Here is a 24,905-nt window from a genome sequence, read left to right as displayed (position 1 = left end):
TGGCAGTTTTCGGTTTCCAATTTCTGGTATAATTGGCTCTGAGCCCTATTTTTTGTATTGGATTTTAGCTACGAGTTCAGGCGGTAGCCATTTTTTAATTTTTGTTTTTAATCTAGACCGAAATTTTTTGGGATGTCTTTTTCAGTGTTTAATTTTTATGTATTTTTTTAATGTGATAAAATATTATATTTTTGTTATAAAGTATACGTTTTGTCAATTTATGTTAAACACACCCTTTCCAAACAATTGAAAAAAAAGTAAGTAATTTCAAATACCTCTACCAATCAAGCATCAAATATAATGTTCCACCTCTGCCAGTTTTAACTCAGGTATGAGAGGGTGAATAAGGGTTTTAGAGCTTACCATTTTGAACCAAGTCATTTTAGAGTTGTAAGAAAATTAAATTATCCCGTTTAAGAGTTGAATTCAATTTTAATTTTCTCGTTTGGAGTTGAAATCAATTAGTAACATTTTCAATTTTGAGTTAAGAGTGTATATTCGTTTATAAAATACCCAGTTAATGGTATTCCATACTAGCAATCAAATTCTTGTTGTTTGTCTTGTTTTGTGTCATTAAACCTGAGATTCATTCGAAGACCTAACGCAGCACGTTTTTTTTAATAATTGATGTGTTTTATGTTCTAATTTATTTTCGCTAACCGCCTCATATCGAATTTCTTAACCGGCTACACTGTGAGGCGATTCAATGTGCACATGATAATGTAATTAACGAATGTGTATTAGAAATTAAAACATGGAAACTGAAATGCATTTTTGATTTTTGAGATTAATAGAAACGTAGATTTCATGACACTTTTACAAGATTTAGTTTAGTTACAAGAGGGCGGTTAACAGATTAGGTTAGATTCTTGTATTGCTCATAACTGTAAGAAAACATTTACTGACTCGTTTTCAGTATGAAAACGTCGATAACGTATACCGTAGTATAAAAGTACTATTCAAAATATAAATTTGGTTTATAAATATTTATTAAACTTTTCTGTAGTTTGTTAGAAATATAAATATTGTTGTATTACTCCTTTACGTTTAAATAACACTATAAATATAGTTGTATTACTCTTTAAGTTTAACTAACACTATACATATAGTTGTATTACTTCTTTACGTTTAACTAAACTTTTCTGCAGTTCGTCATAAATATATTTATACCTATTACTCCTTTACGCTTAACTAAACTTTTCTGCAGTTCGTTATAAATATAAATATAGTTGTATTACTCCTTTACGTTACTAAATTTTTCTGCAATTCGTTAAAATATGAATATATTTTTATTAAACCGGTTCGTTTAACTAACACTATAAAAAGGTTTTACCAATAACAACTAGATCGTGAAACTTTTTTTTGGGAAGCTTTTATTAATCGTGTTTCTAGCAGTTTTTGCATGCATTTAATGGGATCAATTATAAGCAAATTAAGCAACAAAAAACTATTATCATAACTAAAAATCTTTTATGTTTTATATTGCACCTATGTACTCAATAATTATCGTTTTTTACATCAAAATATATAAATGGATTGTTATATCGGGATCAAAGTGTACGCTTTGCAAAGGAAAGGCATCACATAAAAAAATCAAACCAGTGCTAAAATTCTTGTAAAACTGCGATACAATCGATGTGATCTAAGCTATAATTTTTTGTGGGGTAGATAGGTATTATATATTGTTAACCAAAAGTTTTTTAATTTGTTTTTAAGATGAATGTTTTGTGATTTATTTAAATGTAATTTTGCATCATAAAATTGCAGTTATTTTTATTTAGACAGGTCAATCGAAGTTCATAGTTCATTTTTTCAGTGAATTTTATACATATTATGTTTTCCATCACGAGCGGTCATGATTTTAAAAGGGTTGATCTAAAAATTTCAAACAGAAAAGTTACACTATTTTCATATTGTCAAAATTCACCGAGTGAGAGACTTTACTCTTCCACACACAGATTTTTGTTTATGGTTAAGGACGTTAGTAGACGAAAAAAAATGAACGAAATGTGACAGTATTATTATGTTTAAGAACACGTGCTCCGACTTCCTCATAACACATTCGTGCTTTACTTTGTTACGAAATTTGTCCATTTGTCGTTACTGGCCTCCAATCCAGTTTTTAACAGGAAAATGAATAATTTGAGCATATTTTTTATAAATTAACAATATTTCAATTCGGTAAGTTTTCTCCGAATAAGTACGTACATACATACTTTGCATTTAGAAATTAGATTGTTTGACTGTATTCTGCATGCATCTTTTCTTTATTTGAATGCTGTTAAGGCGATGCACTACGTCGTGTAATATTTTAAATGGAGCCGCTATCAATAACAGCCCTTAAGTATATGGCGATAAGGTTTAAATTCCCGCTTTACACCATCCGCCTATGCAAATGCTGTGTAATTACTGCAAGTTAGTATATTATGATTATTATTTATTATGTATATTTTTGATCTATATATTTTTTACTTCAAAAATCTTATAGAATAATTCCCCGACACCCTGTATATTATTATTTTATAATATTGTTAATAATTAATACATTATTATTGATAATTAATACATTATTATTAATAATTAATACATTATTATTAATAATTATTTTTTCCGATGTTATGTCCGGGTTAAATCTTCCCCATAGGAAAAACTAAACCCTTCCACACACTTTTCCACAAATGATAATCTAGTCAATCCACATTATGCAAGTGCATTATATAAGCATAATAAATACAAAACTATACAAGAACAACACGTAAACTCACCAGAGATTAAATGGGAAAATAATTCACCGACTCCAGATATTTTCATATCAGAGGGTTCGGCTCGGTAGAACTTCTAATTGAACCTATAAATCCTACTGATCCCTCAATATAATTTGCCAAAAAAACGTCGTTGCTCCGCACATTAACGGCTTTTGACCTTGTTTTTTTATTCTCAATGGATGTCCAATTAATATGATTCATTTTCCTCGTCTTAAGTGTGTGCATCCTACTTGTGCTGCAGGTTTTTTTTTATTTTTATCAGAAATTTATGAATACGAAGTGGGGCAAAAGTAATGTCATAATGTGAATGTGCCATAATTTTTGCAAATGTCATTGTGCTTTGAAATATGTTGTTGTTGACAGATAGAGAATTAGTTGACAACAAGCAATAGAGCGATGCACATTTGAAGAACGCGGAATTATTGTTACTGCTTATTTGACCAATTTCCCGTCTGTTTCTATTTCCGGCGCTTCCTAGAAACACGATTTGTGAGGCTTAGTTTTAGTGGCGGCTCTCCATAAAGGAACGAAGGAGACAGAACTTCCGAGATATTAATATTTATGAAAGAAAAAAATTCGATGCCTTACACCAAAATTAATTAATTCTATAAACATTAAAGCAATTAACGTTAGCAGAAATATAATATAAAAAATTGTTCCGGAGCATTTTTAGGCGACAGGCGTCACCTCCGCTCATAAATAAACCAATCAATACATCGATATGTTTGGGCTTCTTGTATGAAACAATTTGGCCCTGAAAAACCATAGATTTGCCAATATATAGACACTACAATTCTCATTCGGAGCCTACTTATTATTTAAATTGGTCCTAAAAAAACATAGATTTGCCAATATATATTGGCAGACATATATAGATAGTACAACTCTCATTCGAAGCCTACTTATTATTCATATCGGTCCTAAAAACCATAGATTGGCCAATATATAGACAATTCAATTCTCATTCGGAGCCTACTTATTATACAAATTGGTCCTAAAAAACCATAGATAATAATAATAATATTTGGCTAATTTATATAGCGCCGTTTTCATGAGAAATCGCCTCAAGGGCGCTGATATGCCAATATATATACAATTCTTATTCGGAGACTACTTATTATAGAAATTGGTACTAAAAACTATAGAAATGTTAATATATAGGCAGTACATTTCTCATTCGGAGCCTACTTATTATCAGAGATGTGCAAAATGGGTACCCAAAACCATTTGAAATGCAAAATGGAAATGGGTCAAAACTTTTCCATTTGAAAATGCAAAATGCAAAATGGTTTTTAGAAAAGCATTTCAAATGCAAAATGCAAAATACCTATTTTCAAAATGCATTGAAAATGCAAAATGGTTTCTCAGGTCAAGCAATTAAAATAATTATAGAATTTTTAAACAATTTTTTCATTTAACAATGGACATCAATGTAGAACATATTACATGATGGTAAATCCAAAAACACCACGACTACAGATTATGAAACCACAAAAAATTTGCGCGGGACTAATGTTGCCAACATAAAAACATAGAAACTGCTATCTAACATTTAATACTACAGCGTCATGGCCATGTTCAGTATTTGAATCAGTATTTTTTGTAATGGTATCACTCAATTACCAGGGCTCCTACCAGGGAGCAACTTGACAAATATAAATTATCTCTCATAGCGAGGTTGAGGACCGACTGATATTTGGGGCTGATGAGTGGAGATAGTAGGAAGAATGTTGCAAAAAGCAGTTAAAATTTATAAAATGCATTGAGAAAAGCATTTAAAATGCAAAATGCAAAATGGTTTTTAGAAAAGCATTTAAAATGCAAAATGGAAAATACCCATTTTGCATTTTGCATTTCCATTTGAAATGGATTTATTTGAAATAAAGCACATCTCTGCTTATTATACAAATTGGTCCTAAAAAACCCTGGATATCCCAATATACAGGCATTACAATTCTCATTCGGAGACTACTTATTATAGAAATTTGGTCCTAAAAAACCATAAATATGCGAATATATAGGCAGTAAAATTCTCATTCGGAGCCTACTTATTATACAAATTGGTCCTAAAAAACTCTGGATATACCAATATGTAGGCATTAAAATTCTCATTCGGATACTACTTAATATACTTAATATAGAAATTTGCTCCTAAAAAACCGTACTGTCTATATATTGGAATATCTGAATATATAGACAGTACGATTACCATCGGAGCCGACTTATTGAAAAAACTCTGAAAGCTTCCATAGAATTTCAGAGGTTTTCATTGATGGCAACATATGATATTGTCACAATTTACCCCCCTGGCTCCACGTCTTGAAGCTTGCTAATTAGGTATTAACTACAATTTATAGCATATCTCTCGCCATGCACTACCAATGGGAATGTATGGCAAGCGATATGCTGTCATAGGCCAAGCCACGAGAACATAGCATGGTCTGTCAAAGGCTTAATGCAACAGTTCCACTCTAAATGTAGGCAGAGAGGTTGGACTGCTACACAATTCTGTCGTGGCACGTATTCCTTGATTCATTCGAATTCGTACATCGTATCATGAACTTCTACACTTCTCTTTTAGAGGCTGTTTAAATGGCCTGACTCAAGTATTTGGTTCACTTGATCATGCCATGTCTTTTTCGGCCGTATTAAAATTATAAACTTCGGTCGGTGGCTGAGTTGACATCGCGCTTGGATCCCACCCAGGCGGAGTGTGTTCAATTCCTCGGCTGGCTAAGTCCTACATCACAACACAAGCAACATTTTCCGCTTACTGTGGTGGTGGTAGGAGATTTTCGAATATTGTATATATATATTTTTGACCGGTCGGTGGCCGAGTTGACATCGCGCTTGGGTCCCACTCGGGCGTAGTGTGTTCAATTCCTCGGTTGGCTAAGTCCTCCATCACAACACAAGCAACATTTTCAGCTTACTGTGGTGGTAGTAGAAGATTTTCAAATATAGTCTGGTTATTCGTAACCCGGGAATGTTTGTCTTTCTTTTTAAAAAATTAAAAAAAAAAAAATTTAAAAAAATTGTCAGGTTATTCGTAACCCGGGAATGTTTGTCTTTCTTTAAAAAATAAAAAAATAAATTTAAAAACACTGTCTGCATTCCGAATTTCTTCCGATTACTTTTCTACACATTTCTCATTAAGTTCCTAAAAATTGTGTGTTATTTTTTAAGATAATATCTATACATTTGTAATTCCGAAACGGTAATTATAAAAAACTGCCTCGATAGAAAAAAATCTCAAAGTAAGCGCCGAAAATTATTTAAAACACGTTTTGCTCTGTAATTTAATGTGTTATACTCGTGGGTATGAAAAAAATCACAGTGTATCTTTAAATGCAACTCAAGTATTTATCATGAGATATTTGCTCTTCTTCAAACGAGTAGTGTTTTATCAAATATTTTCACCGTCATCTTAATTTTATCGATTTTTGATATTAAGGCGTTGCCATACGTAGTAATGCAAAATCATGTGTTTTTGTTTTGAAAATTTTGTCGCCTAAAAATGTTGCAGATGCTTTAATTAAATACTGCGAGTAAAATACATCTTGGCTTTTGAAATAATCGAGTATTTTTTAGATATGTCTTTTTATAAGCCCAGAAAAAAATAATGTATAAGGCCTATGAAAACTGCTTTAAAGTTCAAAATTTCCTACTTACGAACCCATTTTCGATTATGATTTTATTGTATAATGTGGCAAATTAAGTTATTTATAAAATGATCGAAAAAAATTCAATATATATGCCTGAACATCCACAAAATAAAATAAAAGGCACTTTTTTGCCATGTTTTTTTCTTGCATAAATCAAAACAAGCAGATAGTGTTAAGCGGGAATTTAAACCTTATCGCCATCTACGTAAGGGTTATTATTGATAGCGGCTCAATTTAAAATATTACACGACGTAGTGCATCGCCTTGCTTATATGACTTGAGGATAATAAGAAGACGTCATGAAGTGAATAAATGTATTGATTATTGATGACTCCACGTGTATAAAAAAATGATATTTTATTAAACAACATCATCCTCATTGACAGTGTCCTATAAAAATGTAAATCAAGTTTTAAAACAACTTACGTCAGATTGGAAACTCCCCATATTTTAAATAACAACAATATAAATATTAACCACCTCTACTTTAGACTACATTGTCGTGAAAAATAGCATCAATGTAAATGGATACCTTTTCAATCGTGAAGTATTGACATCAATCGACAATAAAACACAATAAATTTTATTTATTAACTGCAATAAAGTAAATAATTGTTTTTAAAACTGTCAAATAATTAAACACTCTGTCTTATTTAAAAACACGTGTTGGTTGATGAAGCAATAACAATAACAATAACAATGCTATATTATTATTTTATTTATTGATATATTTATATTATTTGTTTTGCACGTGCAATATGAGGAATGCACATAAAATTTGCATATCTTTAGAAGAATAACTCAAACTAATAATTACAATAATTTATTATATTATGCTTGTAGTCAGTAGGTACCTTGTTAAAAGCACTATTTTTCTTAAAGAACAATTAAAGAAGTGCTATCAAAAGGGAACAAGTGAAATGAGAATGATATTTGTTAGGAAATCGCATATAACCGTTTTCATTAATATATAGTTCAAATTAACTTAATTTAGAATAACACGGAGTTTAAAAAAACCACTGAAGCTTCGTTATTAAAAAAATCATTACATTATGTTACATTACAACATGGAAATGTTAATTTTTTTTTTGTTTTGAATAAAATTTAAAACGGAAACATAGGCTTATGATCTTTTTAGTGTTTATTAAGGATGGGATATTTCATAGAATTTGAACAATTCATGAAACTTCAACGTTCATTTCCGGGTACTGTAAATGTCCTACTCAAGTTCTGTTTTTGTATCATTATAGGCCAGTTACTATACATAAATCAAATATTAACAGAACTTGAAATTTTAAGAATTGTTAAAATTCTCTGAAACAACCCGTCCTTATAGTTTGCTTTTTCTAATCAACTTCATAATTCGAAGTTAAATAACTATCACTAGAGTTGTACCAAATACTGAAGAATAGTTATAACACTTCTAACTTTTTACATTGTTTCATACATTAAGATGGCAGATGCTAGACTAGCGCCTCTTAGCAACACAATGTGTGAGGCTTAGTTAATAATAATGACAATAATATACAGGGTGTATCGGCACTAACCCGACAAACTTTAACCAGCTATTCCTTAGCACATTTGGAGTAAAAAATGTTATGGGCACTTTGCTGTCCGGTAGCATTTTTTTTTCAATTAAAAACAAAAAAATTTAAAATTTCCACACTACATCACTGTCATTGGCATTGCGTTTCGTGTTAAACAGCTGTTATAAGCAAGTATGTCAAAAAGCGTCTTCGCTCTTTCGCACACACTAAATAATAATAGTTAAAAATGAGACGAATGGTGCCGTGCTATTTCGTTGTGACTGTAAACGTGCGCCAATATAGGTACACACGTGCATTATTCAACGGAATTCGAATAAAATATTTGCCAGATGGGTTTTCAAACTTTGTCAAAGGATAAAACAGTGGTGACATGTGGTGAAAATATGAATAATAAAATTTTTATTAAAAAAAAACGTTACCGGACAGCAAAGTGCACATAAGATTTTTTACTCCAAATATGCTAAGGAATAGCTGGTTAAAGTTTGTCGGGTACGTGCCGATACACCCTGTATATAATATCTAATCTTAAAATTATTCCACATCAAAGTAAATTAAAATTTTATTGAAGACGGACCCGGGATCTCTGTCTTGCCGGGACAACATTTGTAACTACTAGACCATTGGGACCTAATTATCATACGTCATCTTATTATCCGTTACCATATTATATATTTTTTAATTTTTCTGTATCTTGTTCTGTTTCACGTTTCGCTTAGATTTATTAGTATTATCTTCTGCTTCAATGATATATTACATTGATGAGTGTAACCTTCAAAATTTAGAAAAATAAAAAATAAATAAAAAACAAAATAACGAAAAAACTTTTTTGTTTACTAATTTACTTACACATTCTTAACACTTTTTTATATATTTATAGTCCTCATTTTTTAATTTCATCTCCATAATTATTTATAAAAACGCTATTCAGATCTGTTCACCAAACACAGCCAAAGCCATTTCAAGTAATGTTTCAATTCTAAATCGTGGTCTGGCGACACTGAAAGTACTCTGGAACGTGCCGCAAATATATATTATTTAAAATTAGTAAATTGGTAAAATAAAATATATTAATCAAACTAAATTTACTTGCGCTCGCCAGGATTCGAACCCTCGACATCTGGCTTGGTAGTCTAGAGCCTTACGCTTTGACCACGGAAGCCGTAAATTGTAGACATTTAAATATTTTCGATTATTCATTAATTCGAGTGAAGCAATCGATTAGATATTTTATGAATTTGTTAAAGTTCTGCGGTATAACAATAATGACTTAATTAGTTGGTATTTCAGCGTTCAGCGTACACAATAATTATAAATATAATTGATATTATGAGGATATATATAATTATTACAAGTGGCATTGACCTCTGTTCCGTTGCATTGTGAAGTTAACTGAAGTAGATTTGTGTAAAAACCCGACTTGTTCCGTTACTTCAATTCCTCAGTTGTTCTTTTTATAGAGCTTGTAATTTAGTGTACTCGTTTTTGGATACAATGACACACAATAAATAAGAACAGGTATTAAAGAAGCACGAAATAGAACAAATCACTTTTTTTTTCAAAATAAGAGTAACAATTCCGTCCACAAGAACAAAACCCAACGCGCTGAGTCTTTTTCCCACTACCAAATTAGCGAAATAAATTGTACTTGTCTTCCTATCAATGTTTAAGTATTTTTGAACCAATGAAGAAGAAAAACTACTGTTTATTTATTTATTTGTTTTAAGGCGATGCCATACGTAGTAAAGAAAATTTGGTCGCCTAGAAATGTTTCAGATGCTTTAATTAAATACTGCGAGTAGAATACATCTTGGCCTTTGAAATATTCGAGTACTTTTTAGATAAGTCTTTTTATAAGCCCAGACAAAAATAATGTATAAGGCCTATGAAAACTGCTTTAAAGTTCGAAATCTCCTAGTTACGAACCTATTTTCGGTTTTGATTTTATTGTATAATGTGGCAAATTAAGTTATTTTTAAAATGATCGAAAAAAAATTAAATTTTTATGCCTGAACATCCACAAAATAAAATAAAAGGCACTTTTTGGTCATGTTTTTTTCTTGCATAAATCAAAACAGGCGGATGGTGTTAAGCGGGAATTTAAACCTTATTGCCATCTGCGTAAGGGTTGTTATTGATAGCGGCTCAATTTAAAATATCACACGACGTAGTGCATCGCTTTAATTATTTCAGAGTATATTTTGAAAAATTGACCCTTGACGCCAACTACACGAAAAATAATGAGTATTGCTAATTTGTTAATAATCTCTTTAAAATCTTGATAATCCGGTTAAAAACGGGATTGCAGGACGTTTCCTGATATTTTTTTAGTTAATTCGTAATAACATCGGAACACGTTTTCTGTTAGCATTTTTCTTGATAATATATATTGAACAAATGCGATAATGTTGGAATTTTTCTGAACATCCGTTCTGACATCGCAACAATATATTGGTATTTATTAAAAGTTTGCCAGGAAAACAATCACTTCTTTCTTTAAGGTCCTGCAATTCCATTTTCAATCGGATTCTTAATAAATTAGCAATACTCATTTATATCTATGTGCATTCGACACTAAAAAAATAAATTAATTATATAATATTTTATCCTAAATGATTAACTATTGTTCTAGCTCTGTGATATTAAAACAACTGCTGTACAGTGTACATTGGTGAGAATGTATTATTAAAATACATATCTTCTTTATTTTGAATTTTATGTTAAAAGTGTTTTTAGTGAAATTCATATGTGTTTTACCGACGTCCTTATCGATCCTAAAATTCTCCAAACCTTGTTTCATTCCTATAATCATATCACTGCCACCCTAGCATCCCTCTAAATCCTCACCTTCCTCTACCCCTACTTTCTCCCGCTCCATAAAACCTTCATGATTTTTCCTCCTCCTTCCCAAAACTTTATACATTAATATCTCTTATCAGCTATAGCTTTATTAGCATCACCCAGAAACAATAATCTACCACACTAAAATCTCACATTTTGTCATCTCTCTCCTCAACCCCACATTAAACTCTCCTATTTCTCACTAAAACATATTATAATAAAAATATCGCTATAAAATTCACTATTAATCTCCCTAAAACCTCCATCACTTTTTCACCCATCTCCCTAAAACAGTGATACAGTCTCTCCCATCTCCCTAAAACGGTAATTCATTATCTCCCAGCTCCCTAAAACCTCCATTACTTTCTCACCCATCTGCCTAAAATAGTGATACAGTCTCTCCCATCTCCCTACAACGGTAATTCATTATCTCCCATCTACCTAAAACCTTCATCACTTTCTCACCCATCTCCCTAAAATAGTCATACAGTCTCTCCCATCTCCCTACAACGGTAATTCATTATCTCCCAGCTCCCTAAAACCAGAATATAATATCGCCTGCTCAGTTTAAATTCTGTACTATGACAATGCTTTTCGCTGAAAAACATTAATTTCTCTCATATCTCCCTACAACATTAGTTTAAAATACACTATTCTACCTAAAACCTCCAAATATTCTCTCCCATCTTCCTAAAACACTAAAACATCGACACATCCGCCTTCATCTCCCTATTATAAAGTCCTATGTGACAATGCTCCTCGCCCTAAATTCGACGATCGCGTTGCTCGCTGCAGTTTGCGGGAGACGGCTGTGGCCAGAGGCGCGCGTGGTGGGCGGTTCCCGCGCCAACTTCGGGCGCTGGCCCTGGCAGGTGTCCCTCCGCCAGTGGCGGACCAGCACCTATCTGCACAAGTGCGGCGCGGCCCTGCTCAGCGAGAACTGGGCGGTCACGGCGGCGCATTGCGTCGACAGGTAACGAACACCTTTTTAATTATTTTACTAGCAAATATATTATTTTTAAGTTTGAAAAAGTTGTGTGGATAGCTTTTGTTTTGATCCAAACTGAAACCTTTATTAAAATACCATTTAAATTTTAAATCTAACTAACAAACACTAAACTAGTTATTTTCTTAAGAGGAACGGCTGCACGGTCTTCATCATAAAAAAACTTAAGCTTGGATTTAAGACCAAAATACCCGACATAACTACAAATTATTTTTTTCATCAAAAGGTGTAACAAAATTCTATTACGGATGTGTAATACTTTATTTATTTACGTTTCAAATTATACAGGGTTTTCCAATAAGAGGTGTTATATTGATATTCAATCGTAAAAGATCAATGGTTTCGTTGCTTGTGTGGCACGTAGCGCCGTCTTGTTGAAAGTAAACGTTGTCCAGATCAATACCATCCAATGCCGGCCATAAAAATCATTAATGTTACTCCAGCCTCATTCTCGAAAAAGTAAGGTCCAATGACTCCACCGGACTATAAACCGCACTAAACAGTCACACGTTGAGGATAGAGAGGCTTTTCAACAATAACTCTTGGGTTTTCCAAGCCACCGAGGTGGAAATGGGCCTCATCACTCAAGATGATTTGCATTTGATTCACTCAAGTGAATTTTAATAATTTCAATGCGTTGTTAAAGTGTGTATCGTTCCATTTTTTTAATGGCGTAGTTTCTACTTGTCAAATGTCAAAAAATCACAGCTTCAAAAGTAACATCTACCGAAATAGTGGGCTATTCAAAATAACACCTCTTATTGGAAAACCCTGTATAATATAGGCAATTAATTAACTCAATTTTTCATGATTTTGAATGCAACTTTGGCAATTATTTTTGAGGTTATGATAATTATTCACATATTTTTTTAAATATTTATTTTAAAATATTATGAAACATTAAATAAACCAAATAAAATTTCTGCCCAAAAAAAAATTTATTTTATTTTTCATTACATCGTCACAAAGCAACATTTTTTTTAATACTACAAATTGCCGAAAGTGCCACTAAAATCGAGCAAAAATTCAATTCGTTAATGGCCTGTATAATACCACGTTTTAGAACACAAATAAATAAAGTATCACATACCTATTCGTAGTGGGTATTTGATAAACCTGTTGATGAAAAAAATAATTATATGGTTTGGTTAACACATTGTATATAAGTATGTACTCGTATGTAGTAGTAAGTACTAGGCAATATGAATAAGTGTGTACATTTCCAATATGACCTATAATCGTTTCAACACAAAGCAATAAAACCTTTCCTAGTAACGTTCCTTCCTATCGTGTTACAACAATAGAATTAAATCTATTAACACGAACTTATCAATAGTTTCCTCTTATTACAAATACGTGTAATAGATAATATGCATAATAATTTATGGTTATTATACATTTCAATTGAATCCACGATAATTTCTTCATTTTCAATGCGAAGGAAAAATTATTATGCTATTCAATGGATATTAAAAATTATGCCTTGAAATTTTAATTGTAGCTTTCGTGTGAGCTTCTTTCTAGTTTTTGTATGTGATAGCTACACAAGATTTCAATTTTTTATGTGAATGCTACACAAGAGTTTTATTTTTTATGTGATAACTACACAAGAGTTCATTTTTTATGTGCAAGCTACACAAGAGTTCAATGTTTTATGTGATAACTACACAAAAGTCCAATTTTTATGTGATAGCTACACAAGAGTTCAAATTTTATGTGATAGCTACAGAAGAGTTTTATTTTTATGTGAAAATTACACAAGAGTTCATTTTTTTAAGTGCAAGCTACACAAGAGTTCAAATTTGCGCGGAGCTGGTCCATGGTACTCTCAATATTTGCTCGGAATTGTGATTGGTTTGGATTAAAGTTTTGAGTATATGAATTCTAATGTTCCTGAAAATTTAATCCATTCATAAGATGGAAATAATATTATTATTAAGAATTAATAAACTTTACTTTTTATAAGTGTTTTATTGTTTCACTTCACTGTGCCATGTCTTTCTCGGTGCCATGCCTTCCCTCGGGAAGAAATGTTTTATGAGTAACTATGTGTATTTTACGATACTACACGAAGTGAATGGTAGAAAAGTCGGGGAGGCCAGTGGAAGACATGAACCAATTAATTATTTGTGGTAAAAAAAGGCGCATGTGATGAACGAAGAAAAATGTATAAGGAGAATGTATGAGCAAGTGACACTTTATTGTAAGCTTTTAAAGTGTTTAAAAATATATATTATTTATATCTTAAAAATGTACCTCAGCTAGCAGTAAACAAATAAAAATAATATATGATAATTTATGGCACCCGCCATCACTTATATATTATCTTAAGGCGTCTGTGATTTATTATAATATTGTAAATGCTTAATTCTTCTCTCACGCCGATTACAGTAATGTTCAGAAATCATTTTCCACTTTGTAGAATAAATTGTTACTTTTAATTTATTGTAAATACTTTCCAATTATGTTTGATACATTGTAGCAATGTGTTTTACTGAGAATCAATAAGCAAAATAAAAACACTTTAACTGAAATGTATCACAAGTAAACAATAAATACGTAACGTTTTCATGATAGCGTTGCTACCTTTATCTATAATTTCTACATTGGATAGGAAACATATGGCTTTTTTTTAAATTTGCTGTCTCTTTTATTCTAGTATATATCTATTCTATTAAAGTGATATCACTTACAGATAATTAGCTACCTAACATATGATTTGAGATGTAACAAAGGTTGCAACCAATTACCGCAGTGTTTATATTAGTTTTACCATTATAAGATCTTTGAGTAAAGGATGGTTCATATTAACCTCGCTCAAAATACATTAATTTATTTGGCTACCAATTTCCGTTATTTTTGGGAAATTCAGAATTCTTGTCCTTTTATCTATTTATCGCAGATACGCCGGTTTTCCATTCCGTATATCCTTTCGGTTGTGTTATCTATGATACATATTATAATTGTTAAGATGAATTTATAAATTACGTTTTTCAATTTCTACTCGTACTTATTTGAGTGTAAACATTCCAAATCCCAAAATTTTTAGTCTATTACATTTTTAGTGCAAGCCGTTAGAGAATAAATATAATTATGGAAGAATTCCGTATGATATTTGGTAAATATTCAAAATTACTGTTTGAAAACACTTCGTACCAGTTGCTTTGATGATGTAATGCTCTCCGAAACCTTGGATAAAGAAAGAGGTAGCGCAATACGGCATACTACCCCAATATATTTCTTTTGGCCGTGAAAATCTTAAATCATATGTTATACAAAGTGTTTTTAACCACTGGACCTTATTTGGCCAATTTTCAAACGCCCGCGAGTTCACGCTGGTCAAAATGTGGGCAATTGGGATGAACTTATAACCTTTGTATTTAAATACATGTTTTGTTTTTCTTGCAGCGTCCCTCCATCAGACCTACTATTGAGGTTAGGAGAGCATGATCTGGCATCTGAAGAAGAACCTTATGGCTTCCAGGAGAGGAGGGTGCAGATAGTTGCCTCTCATCCCCAATTCGACCCACGAACTTTCGAATATGATCTCGCACTACTGAGGTAAATATATACATAAATATTTATTTTAACTCGTACATAATTCAAAGAATATACGATTTTTAGCACATCCCAAACCAGTTTCCTTTTACGTAATTACCGCACAAATTGTATAAAGTCAAATAAGTTCTTCCATTTCTGAGTGTTTTATTTTTGTTTTTTTTTTTATAAACCTTTTCGTTCTGAGTGGAATATCATGGGATGAATTCGTCACGAGTCAGTTTAGTATTATCTAGTTCTGAGTGTTTTTTTATTTTTATTTTTTTACTTTTCGTTCAATGTGGAAAATCGTGAGTTGAATTCGTCACAAGTCAGTATTGATCTAGTTCTGAATGTTTTATTTTTTCATGTTTTTTATCAATCCTTTCGTTCTAAGCGGAAAATCGTGGGATGAATTCATCAGAAGTCGTAAATATCATTATACTTTTTTTTATTTTCTGTGGAAATAATTATATTTCATGATGTTTTCCTCATTGGGATTTCCCGTGCTTTGGAATACATTTTCCGAGTTTTAATTTATTTTATTCAATTTAAAAATTTAAATGCGTATTTAGGCATATAAACAAATAAATATCTATTTATTTTTTAATTTACAATATAGTGTAATTTAATGCCTATTTTTTAATGTGATTACCGCATAAGAGTTCCAACTGCTCTCAACCGTCTGGAGCAAGTGAGAATTATTGTTTTTTATTCTTTCAAATATAGAATTTGTTATTAAAATAATTTTCTTTTAAATAAATATTGTAATATTACTACAGGAACGTACTATATAAATTAATGCCAAAGAAATCTGGTAAAAGTATATTTTATTGAAGGTAGGTAGGTACTTTATCGTTTTATTTAATCGAATCCATTCGGAGATAAATGAGTATTGTTGATTTATTAAAATCCTGCTAAAAAGGTGATAGATAGCCATTTCCCCATAAACTATAAGTATTTTAATAATATATCGGAACACGTGTTCATGCAACTGGGTAGGTCTTCAGTCTTGATTTTGACAGGAATACGAATAATTTTAAGAGATTTTTAAAGAAAAATTACAATATATTAGATCAGTAAATTTTCTCCTTGAAATATTGAAATGACGATTATATTGAAATAAAATGATGATTTTTGTTCCAGATTCTACGAGCCAGTTACTTTCCAACCCAACATTCTCCCAGTCTGCGTGCCAGCTAATGATGAAGGATTCGTTGGGAAGACAGCCTACGTCACGGGATGGGGAAGGCTCTATGAAGGTACTAATTTTATGATTATATCGATATTCTTAATAATACTCTTGTGAAATACCGAAACGAAGTCAAGCGTACGACCACAAATGTTAATTAAATTAATGCACAGTTATAGAAAAGGTACAATATGAGCATCTCCTGTCCCCATCCCATCTTCCTCTGCCTCTTGCCCTTTCCTATTCCTTCTTCCTTCTAATATATTTATATGATTTTTTTTTCTTTTCTTTTTTGTTAATTTCATTTTCAGTTAAAGGTTATAACCAATTACAATTTTGTATTGTATCATATTAACCAACATTAGCATAAGAAACTATTTTGGCTTACCTCATATTTAACCTCTTGTATAACTCATCCTGTATAAATTGCTGTTTGTTTATTACAATAAATAAATAAATAAATAAATGATATATGTCCAAATAGTTTTAAGCCAAAACAAAAACAAAAAGTATTATAATTTTTTTAGATAGCCGTTATATGTGAAACATCGAAATTGATTTGTTTTATATAAGTGAAAATGGAAGTAAACAAGTATTTTTATTTTTGACAGCAAAATAATAATTTTATTATTTTTAAAATATACACAGTTAAATAGAAGGTGTACGGGGGTAAAGTGCGCTAACTTTAGGAGATGATTCTACATGATGGTCGAGGTAAAAAAAAAATAATTAACTTTTTTTCGAAATTCTAATGTTTATTTTCCCACACAAAAATATTTTTCCATTGAAGAATATTTATTTTCCCATAAAAAAAAATTCAACTTTTTTTACATTAAAACTACCTTAAAAGTTGGAATTTCAAAACCGCGAAGTTAGCGCAATTTACCATCGGACACCCTGTATATTACAAAATAAATATTCATTATCATTCAAATCACCTCAAAGTCACTTTATTCACTGTAAAGTCTCTGTAAAGTCACTGAATAGGAGTTATATAGTTCACATGATAGGGCACTCTGTCTCTGAATAAACGAGACAGAGCGAGACCGGTCGGTGGCCGAGGTGACATCGCGTTTGATTTCAGTGGTCCAATCTGAATAAGATAGAATAAGAGGGTACCAGAATCTATTTGAAAACACCTTATTACGTATTTTAATTGTGTTAAATAAAAGAAACTACACTCAATTATTGTCTTCGATGGGTACTGTAACCTTTTGATCAATTTTCAACGCTTTACCAATAGGCCAAGGAGAACCTTCTTTGCAAGGTTCTCAGCTATTATCGAACCCAATTAGCAATAATTAGACCTTCCTAAACTGTGAAATCACATCTTAAGGCATTCTTGTGTATATTTTAAAAAATTGTACAGGTATTCTGCTGATTTGTAGAAATGTGTCATTCATTTTTCTGGGTTATTATAATTGAACAATTTTTACAGCGAAATTTAGTACATCAACAGTATCACTTCAAGGAAGCTTAAAATAATACCTATTATATTTTTGATATGGATGTTGAATTTTTTTCGGTTTGCTAAATCAATTATTTTATTTGATTAATCAGTTAACCTGAAAACTAAATTGCAACAATATACGTCAACACTTTTGTAAGATTATTGATTTCACAAAAGAACACTTATTTTCATAATTGTTGAAATGATGACGCACTCCATAACAATTTTATGCAATTTCACTTTTGCTAAAACAATGTTATAAATAGCGAAATTTTAAAAGCCTATATCATTTTTATATATCACTATAACTGTTTATGTTTGTTTTGTCCCACGATCTCCATCTAATGATAAGAACAAACTATATTCTTCTTTGTCTTCCAAAGATTCAGATTTTTTTTAAATATGATGTTCCTAAAGCAAGTCTTTAAAAATAAAAATACAGCTAAGACTGGCTGACGGACTAGCAGCTAGTTCACTTCTCTCTGCGACTGGTTTATAATTTGCCTCTAAAATACGAACCAAGGAGGCAGGAAGAGGAAGTTGCAGGTTTTTGTTGAAGACGTCCAGTCAATAAGTCCAGTTGAGTGATTTGATAAAAAAAAGGCTGATAGCTTAACAATTTCTCAATCATAGGCAGTCCCTTAGTTCAAAAACCTCGTGTTATACCATTACATACAATAAATTTTACATCAATTAGCAATTACTACATCATTTTATTTCATATTTTTCAGACGGACCTCTCCCAAGTGTTCTGCAGGAAGTCAGCGTCCCAGTGCTAAAGAACCAGGACTGTGAACAGATGTACAGATCAGCAGGCTATATTGAACACATTCCTCACATCTTTATCTGCGCCGGATGGAGAAAAGGAGGCTTCGACAGCTGCGAAGGTCTGTATATTTATCTTATTTATAAGACTTATAAGGGCAAAGATTCTTGATTATTTGACTACAAAATGTGGTGTTAGAGAAGGAATACATGGACTGCTACAAGCAGTCAATATTGACGGTTTCAAGCAATGCCTGTATTAACAATCTACAGTTCTCATTGAAAAAAACATTACGAAACCATATACAAGTCCATACATTTCGATTCTTTCGGTTCCATGATAACTCAACACAGTGACAATTTTACATACTTTTAAAAAGAGGTATAAAGTCGTTAGAAACAATGAAAAGATGTGATGAATTATCATTATCATGATTTGTCCGGGCACCGATTCTTTCTGCACCGTCCTTACGTTTACGGACTAATATCCAATTATGAAATAAACACAAAACGAGAAACAGAAGAATTTATAGAAAAAGATTAGGATATATACCTTACGCATCAATAAAGCTATAGCACATAGATATCAAAAAATTTATTAGGAAGGTAAAATCAAAACCTGAAGACATCTTTGATGGACTTCATGATTGAATTGATATCAATAGAAAACTAAAAATAGTTTGCATAAGTACTGGCGAAATTCATTTAAACTTGCACCAAAACTTCAAGATCTCAACTTAAGTTGACAAGTTTAGTGTTGACATTCTGGACAATCAAAATGGGTGATCTTTTCTTTACACCAATGTTTCAATATTTTGTGAAAAAGCACATTCAGCTATTTTTGAAGTGAAACTTCTTTAGGCGCGTAATGAATTTTCTGGGACGGAGTAAAACCGAGTCAGGATCGACACGAAAATGCGGGTACCCCCACCACCGCTCACCGTTCACTGTCCCTCTCTCACCATATGCGCTTGTTGAGGTGGGGGAGCCGCTCACGAACGTTCTCTCCCGACACGGGACAACAATCGATGCAGTTTTTGCACGATTCATTAAGGATTTAAGTGCTCATGTATATATCTCGCACTTTAGTTACCATAACCCAATTATCACGACATTAGGAAATGATATTCATGAAATTGACAATGAAAATGGCACATGATTGGTAAATTGTCATTGTAATTTCTTTGTAATTTTTAATTGTAATATTGTTATTTATGTAATATTGTATACTTGTGAATAAATTGAAAATTTTTGGAACTATACATTAATCGAACGTCATTCATCTATAAGAAAATATTAGAAAAAGCAAATCCATGCTTCGTCGTTGAATTATTTAACCTCTAATTTTCAAACTAACCTAAGAGAGAAAATAGAGATGATGAAATGAAAATAGAGAGAGAGGAATACTAGAAGTTTCACTTCTGTCTTGCGTAGGCTTGACACACCCACTTTTTTTAGAATATGCCATGCGATTTAAAATATGTAAATGACCCTGAACCGCCTAAAACATGTTCATTAAAAAATGGTACAAAACATTCGCGTGATATAATTACTATAACCTTGAGTTGATATAATTGTTAAACGGTGCTGTACAAAATGGTTCAATAAAAATAATAATTTAAAAGGCCTTGACATGAGATAATATCCAGACTATCAACGTACTTTTATTGAAATCAAACTAACTTCTGAACATAGATTTACTAACTCTTTCTCTTACTTCGCCTTTATGGGAAGAAAGCTCAAATAACTGAGAAGTTTCGTACTATAACTAGAAGACACCGCCAAACACCCAATGACAACTCTAGTTAACTCAAATAAAGATATTGGACTGTGCCGAAAGTATATGATACATAGAGACACCTATTCATAGCTTTAATTATTGAGAAATGTAGCATTCATTATAGAAAAAATAGCTTTAATTTTGGTATTTCATAGCGTTTATAGCTAAATAGGATAACGTCAAGGAATGGGAGTCGGCAAGAGGGGAAAAACAATTAAATTAGCAAAATCACTTGAAAAATGCTTATTGTATTATTGATTGAAACTCAACATGGCACATGTTTCTACAGTAAAGTGTGTCATGTTCGTTCTACGATCTGTCAATACAAGATTATAGTGACAAAATTTTTTTCTGCGTCAACAATATTCACAGGAAAAACAACATTTATCGCTTTAATTCGCGAAAATATCGTTTATGCTATAAATGGGTGTCTCTAATGATACATGTATTTTTTTTAAATTTATTTATTTCATCAAAAAATTACAGAATATAATATATAATATATCATTAGTAAGTTGTATGTCAGTTAGAAACAATGAAATTGTTGAAAGAATAATGTTACAATAATACGGCAGTTTCTAATATAAGAAAAAATATATATGAATGTAAGAGTGTTATATAGAAATGGCATAATATACTATATTTTAGGTTGTGCATAACCTGCCTCACTAGGCGAACCTGTATTGAGGCAGAATGTTTAGTTAATTATTTCTCCATTTAGTCTATGGTTTGCTAATATGTAAATGTTTAATATGGGTTCCCATACAGCAATCCATTATTTTAGGTTACATTATTGTTTACATATTGAAGATACAGATAGAATAAGTTTAAACACAATACATACAATAATAACTCACTGTGACAAGGCATTTGGTTACTTTTCATTATTGTTTGCATTTACACAATACGTATATAGTAAGTTTTAGCACCGTACATACTGCAATAACTGTCAATGACAAGGCGTTTGTATGAAAACGCAATGGGTTTGTGGCCTAAATTAAGGGTCTAATCCCAATTGTTTTAAGGGTGGGAGCTACTTTGACCCTAGTTTCATCAAAAGCTACTTCTCAAAAGAATATTAAAAGAATTTTTGTTGTTACCTTTCTTAGTTCCTCAAAACTTTGATTAAAACTACTTTTTCCAACGACCAGGATGTAATTTTCTCATTCATGGTTGTAAATTTATATATAAATATATAAAACAATTTTCAAAATTCATAATCTTAATTGTTGGGATCGACCGAAATTTGCTCCGCAATTGACCGGTTGGGGCACTTGGCCTTAGGTTTTCCACTCTTGTAAAGATTACTCGAATATTTACACAACATATTCAATCCATGCCCTCTTTATCTTCCAGGTGACTCCGGTGGCCCGATGGTAATCCAGAGGGATGACAAGAGATTCATGCTGGGAGGAATTATTTCCTGGGGAATCGGATGCGCAGAGCCCAACCAGCCAGGAGTATATACCAGGATCTCGGAGTTCAGGGACTGGATCAACCAGATTCTTCAATTTTAAGGAGAAATGAACAAGTGATATAGCAGAAGAGCAACACAATAGAAGATAATAGCAAGTCCAATAGAAGATAAATAATAACAAGTACAATATTTTAGGTAGCTTTTACCAAGTGAATAACAAAACCCACGATTTAATAGTTCAACAGTAAAGAAAGAGTTCAACAGATAGAAAAATAAATAACTTGCAAGAATTAGATCGTTTTATAGATAAACCAGAAACAACTTAAATATATTTAAACAGTTTAGGACTGACAAGAAACAAAAAGAATTAATTTATAAGCTCTAGTGGCAAATAAACAACCAGTAGACAAGGAATAATAAGGTTTGGGCCAATGAACAAAACATTCGTATCCTGCAGTTTTACAAAGAAACTATCAAGGAATAGGAGAAAAACCTTGTTGAAAGAACTGTTCAGTAACAGTGGTACCTGAGCAACAGATTCTACAGATTCGAGAAGGAGGTTCGATCAGCAAAATCGATTCAAAATATCAAATTTCATATTTTTAGGCTGACACTATCATCAAACTGGCATAAAAGTATCAATTTCATACTTTTATGAAGGCATATAACAAAACTAGTAGAAAAATATCAAAATCCACAGTTTTAAGGAGTCACAATCATCAAACCAAAAGCAAATGATCATATTCCTCAGTTCTATGGAGTTATAAAAAACACTTTGGCATCAAATTATAATTTTTCACAGCTTTAGGAGAGAAATAATCAAACTGGTATCATAGCATCATGTTCATAATTTTGGGGCAGCACGATCATCAAATCGATTCAAAAGTATCAGATTCCACAGTTTTAGGGAGGCACAATCTTCAAACATGCATAATATTATCAGATTAAACTGTTTTAGGGAGTCACAATCGTCAAACGTGCATAATAGTATCAGATTCCATAGTTTTAGGGAGGCACAATCGTCAAACATGCATAATAGTATCAGATTCCATAGGTTTAGGGAGGCACAATCGTCAAACATGCATAATAGTATCAGATTCCATAGTTTTAGGGAGGCACAATCGTCAAACATGCATAATAGTATCAGATTCCATAGTTTTAGGGAGGCACAATCATCAAACATGAATAATAGTATCAGATCCCACAGTTTTAGGGAGGCAAAATCATCAAACATGAATAATAGTATCAGATTCTACAGTTTTGGGGAGGCATACTCATCAAACGTTCATAATAGTATTAGATTCCACAGTTTTAGGGAGGGTAAAATTAATCAAATGGCAACCATTTTACAATTTTTAAAATGCCAACGCCAATTCATAAAAGTCTCATGTATTCGTTTCAGTGGCATATAGATTAAATAACATTGAAAATATTTTAAGAATTTAATATATATATCAATGTAGGTATTACTAGGTACCTACTTTCTTTTTTCAAAAATATTTTGACTTTATCTATGTAAATTTTGTTCTCAGACTAACGATTTTTTAATGAAAATCATCGGAACGAAAACAAAAGGAAATAAATATATTTTTTAATGCAAAATGATAATAATGCTGTAAAAATCAGAATTGAACGTATAACAAGTAATAATTAGAGCTTACTGCAGTAGTTACTTAAATACGTTTTTTTAAAATAGGCTACATTTTTCTAGATATTATTAAATCAATTAATACACCAGTGAATATGTTGTAGTAATTATGTTTTTTTTATTTTTTTTTATGGGATCCACGATTATGTTGGAAGAGAAACCGGTTAGCTATGACCTTTCGAATCTAAATTCAAATTTCCGAAACATCAACGCTGGAAAAGCAAAAGGGCGTAAGTGACAATTTTCTCAAAATGAGTTAATCATACTTTTTTTATTGGAATTTTTGCTTAATCAAAATAGTATATTAAAATATTTTTTTACTAAATTGTCGCTTACGTCCTTTTGCCTTTTCAAGCATCAATATACGTAAATTATTTTGGAAATACTGTTAATTTTTTATATAAAAATAATATATTTGCTTATGTATGTAAAATATATAATTACAATATATATATATATTTTATATAGATAATATATATATATATTATCTATATAAAATCGAATGTGATTAAAAATAATATTTTCCCTTTGTGACCTTTATTATTCATACATAAAATATATACTTATATTCGATTGCAATAATATTTTTTTTATATTATAAGACATATTTTTTGTATTTTAAAAATTAATTAAATAGTATATATTTATGTTTTTTTTATCCTTATAATATTTGGTGCTAAGCAGTTGTCAAAAATTGTAAATTTATTTTACAATTGTCATTTGAAAAATTGCGTAGGTACTTATAAATATATTACCTAGTAATTAATTAATTCCAATATTTTAAAATATCTTAAACTACTTAAAAATTTAAGAAGACATCAAAAACTTTAATTTAATTAAAATGTTAGAATTACTCTTAGGTTTATATAAAGGTTTATTTTTTTTAATGTTGTCATAATAAAAATTATACAACGAATTATTTTATATTTGATCAATAATTTATGTGATAAGTTAAAATTGGTTTACATTAAAAATGTGTCAAATCTTTTATTTATTTATTTAATATTCCAGTGGTGACTTGTGGGAGGGTTATTGGGCTTTTTGTGGGATATTTTACCTATTTCATTTTCCTTATCTTTTAGATATTTTTTAAATAATATTCTTCCACGACCCGCCACTGGTAGAGATTTTGTTAACCTTGTAAATATTGATATACATTATTTTATACTAGAGAAATAGATAGGCCATATTTTTTTTAATATATTAAACGGTGATTACGAGAATTATACACATTGACATCAATAAATAATTTTATATAAATTTAACGTACTATTTTATTTATTTGCTCATAACAT

The 24,905-nt window shown here is 31.1% G+C and overlaps 1 protein-coding gene across 4 annotated transcripts in view; it reads left to right on the top strand.

The window, feature by feature from the left end:
- Positions 1 to 24,230, top strand: part of LOC149410686 (serine proteinase stubble-like) — a 33,419-nt gene extending 9,189 nt beyond the window's left edge. For 3 of the 4 annotated variants that reach the window (XM_089647839.1, XM_089647838.1, XM_089647840.1), the window contains exons 2-6: positions 10,607 to 11,788; positions 15,230 to 15,382; positions 16,505 to 16,620; positions 18,732 to 18,887; positions 21,902 to 24,230. In XM_089647839.1, coding sequence (XP_089503965.1) covers positions 11,568 to 11,788; positions 15,230 to 15,382; positions 16,505 to 16,620; positions 18,732 to 18,887; positions 21,902 to 22,062 — 807 coding nt within the window. In that variant the 5' untranslated portion in view covers positions 10,607 to 11,567 and the 3' untranslated portion in view covers positions 22,063 to 24,230. The remainder of the gene's footprint in view (positions 1 to 10,606; positions 11,789 to 15,229; positions 15,383 to 16,504; positions 16,621 to 18,731; positions 18,888 to 21,901) is intronic. The other variant, XM_089647841.1, reaches the window with a different exon arrangement.
- Positions 24,231 to 24,905: the final 675 nt, after the last annotated feature.

Source organism: Hesperophylax consimilis, chromosome 27 (genome assembly GCF_061612785.1).
Source record: "Hesperophylax consimilis isolate HC1 chromosome 27, BYU_Hcon_1.0, whole genome shotgun sequence".
Lineage (NCBI taxonomy): Eukaryota > Metazoa > Arthropoda > Insecta > Trichoptera > Limnephilidae > Hesperophylax > Hesperophylax consimilis.
Note: the sequence above shows the minus strand (reverse complement) of the source record. Positions and strands in the feature narration are given on the sequence as shown.